Consider the following 7,582-nt stretch of genomic DNA (forward strand, 5'->3'; position numbering starts at 1 on the left):
TTTTTTTTTTTAGTTTTATGTGTACAAAGCAATATAGTGATTAGACATTTATGTACCTTACAAAGTAATGACCCCAATAAGTCTATTACCCATCTGACACTGTATGTAATTGTTAGAATATTATTGACTATATTTTCTGTGCTGTACTATATATCCCTGTGACTATTTTTTTAAAATTATAGTTGACATTCAGTATTATTTTATATTAGTTTCAGGTATACAGCATAGTGGTTAGACATTTATATAATTTATGAAGTAATCCCCCAATAAGTCTAGTACCCATCTGACACCATGCATATTTCTTTCAATCTGGTGTTTCTTTTCTTTTTTTTTTTTTTAAGATTTTATTGGGGAATTGGGGGAGGGGAACAGCGTTGGGGAATCGGACAAGGAGAGCAGACAAGTTGCTGTCCTTTTGTTCTTCAGTCTAGTTGTGGAGGACGTTGCTTCACTGGCCCATGTTAGTATTATCATTGCGCTCTTCCCGGGTGAGAGCCCGGGTGAGGCAGTTGCTCGCTGGCCATTGGAAGGCCGCTCACCATGGCTCACGGCAGCTCGCGAAAGCTCACATGCGCTGCTGGCCAACCCCACTGCAGCCTATGCCATCTCTGGCGACTCACGGCAGCCCAGCTCCAGGTCTAGCTGTTGTTCACCATCTTAGCTGTAGAGGGTGCAGCATCACTGGCCCTCATGTGGGATTCGAACCGGGGCCCTGCTGCTCAGAGCTGGCATCCCAAGCCAACTCCTAACCAACGTGCCACTTGACCGGCCCATGGTATTTCTTTTTATATAGTTATTATTGCTATGTCTTGAAGTTTACTAATCTTTTCTTACGCATGTCTAATCTTCCCTAATTTCACTCGATGTCCTTTTAATTTCAGTCATTGTATTGTAATTTCATGTCTAGAAGTTTTATTTGGGACTTTAAAATATTCTCCTTGATGTTTTACTTAATTTTTTGAACATATGTAATATAGTTGCAATATCTATTTTAATATCCTGTCCGCTAATTCTATTATCTGTGTCAGTTCTGGATTAGTTTTGATAGATTTATTAACCTCTTCATTATAAAATGTGTTCTGCTTCTTTGTATGTCTGGTTATCTTTGATTGGCTGCTAGATATTGTGAATTTTACTTTGTTGTGTGCTGGATATATTTGTATTTCTCTAAATATTCCTGAGCTTTGTTCTGGGATGTAGTTAAGTCACTTGGAGTCAATTTGGACCATTTGGGTGTTGCTTTTATGATTCGTTAGGTGGGTCTGCAGCATCACTGGGGCAAGGGCCTCTTGGGTCTTCTACCCAATGCCCTGTAGGTTATGAGTTTTCCAGTCTGGCTGGTGGGAATAGGCACTATTCTTGGTCCTGTCTGTGTGCCAGGTACTGTTTCCTAATCATTTCAGATTGTTTTTTCTCCTGGTTTTGGGTAGTTTTCTTTACATACATCTGCTGATCAGTACTCAGCTGATTGCTTGAGGGGAACGCTCCACAGATCTTTGGGCTTCTCTGTGCAGCTCTCTCCTCTGAGACTCTGTCCTGTAAAGTCTAACCACTTTGGTCTCTTTAGACTCTCATCCCCAGCTCCTCAACTAGGGGAGTCTTCTGGGCTCTGCTTGGATTGTCCCTCCCTGCCCTATGACCTGAAAACTTTCTCCCACCACTAGGCTGCACCAATCATAGGGCTCATTTCAATTGTATCTTATCTCTCAGGGATCATTACCCTGTGTTGCCTGAAGTCCCATGTCTTGAAAATGATTGTTTCTTATAGTTATCTGTTTTTTGTTTTGATTGTTTCTGGGAGGAGGGTAAACCGAGTCTCTATTATTCCATGTTGGGCAGACCATTTCTTTGACTTTCAGTCTTGTCTAAGCAGCACTTTACATGTTTTAACTCATTTAATTCTCAGAACAATTTAATCAGGTAGCTACTATTCTTACCCACCTTTGTGTGTGTGTGTGTGTGTGTGTGTGTGTGGTAAGAACACTTAATGTGGGATCTACCCTTTAACAAAATTTTAAGCGCACAATACTGCTTTGTTAACTATAGGCACAGTGTTGTACAGCAGATCTCTAGGACTTATATGTCCTGCATAACTGAAACTTTATACCCATTGAACAGCAATTCCCCATTTCCCCCTCCCCCAACCCCTAGCAACTACCCTTGTATTCTCTGTTTCTGTGAGTTTGACTATTTTAGATTGTATAAGTGGACACAAGAAAGCTGAGGCACCAAGAGTATGAATGACTTGGCTATGATTTCTGAGCTAGTTGGTGGCACTGCTGGACTCAGCCATGGGTGGGTATGGTTTCAGGGTAGAGGTGCAGAGACAAATTGGTGAGCTGACCCAGAGTTGGGGTTTAATAGGTCATATGTCAGGTTGGGAAGCAGGACAAGGGCCCACTGAGTGGACAGTACTGAAGAGAGCAGTCAGGGACTCAGCCATGGAGTACCAGCTGGGTGGGGAAGACTGTGGTCAGTGAGAGCTTCTAGGTGAACAGAAACACAGGGAATCAGGGAATACACACGGGGGGAGAGGCAAAGGGGAGGCAGTGCTCAGAGCAGGGAGTGGGCAGGGGAGGTGTCAGGGACATGGCCTCCCTGGGTCAAGATGGGGTCCTGAGTGTGGCTGAAGTGGAGGAAGTTCTGGGTGGTCACTCATATAGGCATTGTCCAACTCAGGATGGTGGCAGTTGATGAATTGGGGAGGAAAATACTGGGCCCCTGACTCAGCATCTCCAGGATGTGAGGGTGCCTGGGTGTGATGGCAGTGAGAAGAAAGGAAGTCAGGGTCTGAGGCAAAGAAGAGGAAACGTTTTGTTAGAAGTTGATGGTGCAAAAGCAGAAGCTTGGGCCTGGGAGGACAGCCACTGCTCCAGGCTTGGAGAGGTGTCAGGAAGGGTGAAGCCAGTTCGGTACATGTGAAGACATGGGTGCATGTGTGTGAGTGTATGAAAACGTATGTGTCAGTGTGTATAGTATGTCAATGTGCGCTATAGTATGTGAGAAAGTGTGTATGAAAGAATGTATATAAGTGTGAGGATGTGTGTTAATGAAGGCATCTGCTTGTCCTGGACTTCAATGCCCTGCTGCTGATGGCTATCTGTGTGATTAGGTGTCAAAGCGAGGGTCACAGGGGCTAGCAGAGGTGGGGCCGTGATGGGGGAGGAGATATGGGCAGTGCTTGGGGCAATAGTGTGTATGCAGTAGTGAGTGTGAAAGTGAAATGAAAAATATGTGTGTTTTCAGAGTTCAGCTTGACCAAGGGGAGGGAGAGTTTTCTATGAGATGACTGAGAGCTAAGGGGAGAGAGTTTATAATGGAACAAAGCTTTCTGCAGTGGAAGGGCAGAGGGGTATGGGAGAGAAGGCTCTGAGGGGTGGAAGATAAGAGAAGATGGGGCTTGGAGGGCAGCCCTTGGGGGGTGGTCTGTGGTGGAATGACCTGGACTTAAGGATCCCAGTGGAAATGGTGTTGGTGGTGTTGTTGTTGGTGGTGGGGTGTTGGTCCAGTTTTGGACTTGTCTGAGGAGCCCAGACATGGATTTTAAGAACACAGGGCCTGGCCTCTAGGTTCCCCAAGATCAGGGCTTTACACAAAAATGATGTGAATATTAGTGCCATGTGCAGTTATGTTGCACGCACCTGTGTAGGTGTGTGGGTGCATATTTGCATGTGTTCATGTGGGTGAAAGTGTGTAAATGTGTGTGTGTGTGTGCAATACTTGAACGCTGGGGTCAAAGCCCATTGACTCCCCCAACAACCCTTCCCATCTACTTTTCTCCCACCCACCTGGGCTGTACTTCCTCAGATTTCTGTCTTCCTGGATTCTTCTGTTACATTGGCTCTTGACGCCCCTCCTTTTGATATCCCTTCTCTCACAGGGACGCATCCTCCCCAGCCCCTTCTGCTGCAGCGTCTCTGCTCCAGGTTCTGGCTCAGCCCGCTCATCCTGGGCTTCAACATCCTGCTGCTGGTGGCCATCTGTGTGATTGGGTCCCAAAGTGAGGGTTACAGAGGCCAGCAGGGGTGGGGCTGTGATGGGGGAGGAGATATGGGCAGAGCTGGGGGGGCAATGAGAGCTATGACAGGGAACGAGATGGAGGCAGTGCTGGGCAGGTATGGGGGCAGTAAGGGGGACAGTGCTATGGGTGGTAATGGGGGCTGTCACATGGGGTATAGCCCCCTCCACTTTGTCCTGTACCCTCTGTTTCCTGACAAGGCACACAGCTGCAAGTGGAGTTTCGGACCCTAAAAGAAGATTTCAGCAACTTCTCCACCAGCACCCTGATGGAGATCTGGACTCTCAGGTCCCATGGTGAGTGGGTGCTCCCCAGAGGGGAGGGGTTGGGGGTGGTTGGGTCGTTGAGGCACTGGTTTACCAACACAGGCTTGCTGGACTCTGAGGTGGGTGTTCAGTGTTAGGTCTGCAAAGGGGCATGTTTGGGGTGCTGTGGGCAGATAACCCAGCCTGAGAAGCTGGGCAAGGCTTCCAGGGATGCTGATTCCTGGGTTGAGGGACCCTGAAGGATGAATAGGAAGGTGAAGAGGGAGGGTCGTGCCCAGTAGAGAGAACAGAATTTGCAATGGCCAGGAGATGGGGAAGACCACTGCACATTTTGGGACTGTAAACTCTTCCAGTGTGGCAGGAGCTAAGTGGTAAGGGGTGGGCCAGAGAGGTGGGTAGGGGCCAGGCCACACAGGCAAGCTGTCCTAAAGAAGTGAACTTTTATTTTGAGAAAATGGGGACCTATTGAAGGGATTTAAGTAGGGGAGCAACCTGAGCAGGTTTGTTCCTCCGAAAGTCAGTGTGGCAGCTCAGGAAGGGGTTGGGAGGCCAGGGACAGAGCCTGCAACCTCTCAGGTTGCTCGGACTGGTGCTCCAGTGGGTGAGGATGGAGGGGTGTTAAGAAGGCAGAACGGAGGGAAAATGGGTTAGCTTTCCTCTTTCTCAGGAGGCAGCACAGGTGACAAGGTGACATCTCTGGGAGCCAAGCTGGAGAAACGGCAGCGGGACCTGAAAGCAGGTCAGAAACTTTCCCTTGAGTGTGTGAGGGTATAGTGTGTGTAGTGCGTGTGTGGTGTGTGTGTGTAGTGTGTGTATGTGTAGTGCGTATGTAGTGTGCGTGTGTGTTGTGTGTGTAGTATGTGTGTAGTGTGTGTGTAGTGTGTGTGTAATGTGTGTGGTGTGTGTAGTGTATGTAGTGTGTGTGTGTAGTGTGTGCATAATGTGTGTGTGTAGTGTGTGTGTGTTTCATATATGAGAGTGTATGTGTGGTATGTGGTGTGAGTGATGTGTTATATGTGAGTAAAAGTGTGTATAGTGTAAGGGATGTGAGTGATGTGTATTTTGTGTGTGCATATGTAGTGTGTGTTGTGCTTGAATTTGTGTATGGTGTGAGTGTGTGTGTGGTGTGTGTGATGTGTGTGTTGTGTTTCTCCAGACAAAGGCTGGAGTCCTGTGTGGAGTCTTGGTAGATAGGGCACCCACACTGCCCACATCATTGTTCATCACTCTGTCCCTCTAGATCATGCCACCTTGCTCTTTCATCTGAAGCACTTTCCAGTTGATCTGCGCATCCTGGCTTGTCAGGTGGCGTTCCTGCGGAGCAACGGTAGGGACAGGGATTGTCTTCAGTCCCAGTGTGCCTGTCTTGTCTAGCAGGATCTTATCTCCCTCTGCCCACCCCCATATTCTCAGGCACAGAATGCTGTCCAATTAACTGGCTGGAGCATAAAGGCAGCTGCTACTGGTTCTCTCACTCTGGATTGACCTGGCCGGAGGCTGAGAAGTACTGCCAGCTGGAGAATGCGCACCTGGTGGTCATCAACTCCAGAGAGGAGCAGGTGAAACCATACTCTTCCCAAAGGCAGGAGGAAACCTGGGGAATGCAAACTCTGGGAGGGGGGATCAGGCTTGCTTTATTTTTATTTTTCAACCCAGGGAAGAGTCCAGAAGTGGAAGTCTGGCAGAACTCTGGGAGGTTCATAGTGGAACAGCCATTGATTCTGAGGTGGGAGATAACAGCCAGGAGCTCAGGCAAAGGGGCAGGAGCCCAGGTGAGCAGGTGATGAGGGAACAGGTCAGGAGACAGAATGTGAGACAGGATGAACTCAAGCCAGGACCTGGGTGCAGAACACAGTGGAGGTGCTGAGAGTCCCTTCTTGCTGTGTACTGGTGTGTGGTGCTCAGCTGGGTGAAAGGAGCAGAGTGGGCAGGATTCCCAGTGACATGCCTGCTATGAGTTATTGGGTCCCTGCAAGGTGCTCCAGGTCTCCCTTGCCCACTGTTGCCACCAGACCCACAACTCCAAACACCAAAGTTCACAGGAAAGAATGAACCTCTTAGAATAGGTGGGGCATTTTTTGTTTTTGTTTTTTGGAAAAGGAGAATATTAATGGTAACATTTATTGAGTCCTTACCATGTGACAGGCACTTTTATATGTATTCCCTCCTTTAATCCTCACAATACTACAGGGTAAGCACTCTTATAATCTCCACTTTGAGGGAGGGAGAGATGAGGGAACTATGAAAAAGGAATTTGCCACACAGCTAGTAAGTCAGGATGGAGTCAGAATTCAGAGCTCCTTAGCCAGTATTTTCAATTACTACATGTTGCCAGAACATATTTATTGAATTTGAATATATATATAATTTACATGGTGGAATGATTTACAAATTATTTATATTTTGCTTTACTAATCAGATTGAAATTGCCAATATTCAATCAATTTTGACCTATAAAAATGTCAGTTTCATGTGGGCCAATCTAAGATTTTAGTGTTCTGTGAGCTGGTCTACAAGTTCTTGGTTACAACTTTATAGTGGATTGGACTGCCCTTTCATCATTATGAAGTGAATGTCAGTGTCCAGTTTAATGCTTTTTTCCTTGAATTCATCTTAATGTGATATAAATAGAATGGACCTTGATATATTTTCCCTTGCATTTCCTGAATGTAACTCTGCCCATCCCTTCATTTCCAAACTTTTTGAGTCTGAGTCCTTATTTTAGATTAATGCTTCTCAGCCTTTGCTCTCTCTCTCTCTCTCTCTCTCTCTCTCTCTCTCTCTCTCAAGTCTATATATATATATATATATATATATATATATATATATATATACTTGAGGAGTTTAAAGGTTCTTATTTAATTGGATTCATTTGGGACATTGAGTTCTTAAAAGTTCCCCCAGCTGATGCTACTGTGCTGCAAAGCTTAAGGTATTTTTCCTATAGGTTGTGCATAAGTTTTGTTTTTTATTTTAAGAAATTGAATGAGCCCTTTAATAGGTATGTATCTCATTTACATTTATTTTTAATTGATATGTTTAATCCTAAACTGTCTTCTTTTTTGTTTATATTCTTCTTCTGTTTTCTCATATTTGCTATGTGAGATATGTTCTTTTTGTTTTCTCCCCTACGGTATTTTGAACCAGATGTAACTTATTTTTAGTTACTCTAGTGATTCCTTTCATAACTTTAAATGATGAGCTGAAACTTATTGCCTTCAAAAAAATCAAGGAGTTTATATTATATAACTTTTCATATGAAAAGTGAGGAAACCAGCACACTTCTTCACATGCTTCA

At 45.6% G+C, this 7,582-nt stretch overlaps 1 protein-coding gene across 3 annotated transcripts in view; it reads left to right on the forward strand.

Moving 5' to 3' along the window:
• Positions 1-7,582, forward strand: part of LOC109394693 (asialoglycoprotein receptor 2-like) — a 15,517-nt gene that overhangs the window by 3,594 nt on the left and 4,341 nt on the right. For 2 of the 3 annotated variants that reach the window (XM_019665034.1, XM_019665033.1), the window contains exons 3-7: positions 3,881-4,000; positions 4,219-4,314; positions 4,952-5,023; positions 5,525-5,611; positions 5,698-5,843. In XM_019665034.1, coding sequence (XP_019520579.1) covers positions 3,881-4,000; positions 4,219-4,314; positions 4,952-5,023; positions 5,525-5,611; positions 5,698-5,843 — 521 coding nt within the window. The remainder of the gene's footprint in view (positions 1-3,880; positions 4,001-4,218; positions 4,315-4,951; positions 5,024-5,524; positions 5,612-5,697; positions 5,844-7,582) is intronic. The other variant, XM_019665035.1, reaches the window with a different exon arrangement.

This window comes from Hipposideros armiger, unplaced genomic scaffold (assembly GCF_001890085.2).
Source record: "Hipposideros armiger isolate ML-2016 unplaced genomic scaffold, ASM189008v1 scaffold_431, whole genome shotgun sequence".
Classification (NCBI taxonomy): Eukaryota; Metazoa; Chordata; class Mammalia; order Chiroptera; family Hipposideridae; genus Hipposideros; species Hipposideros armiger.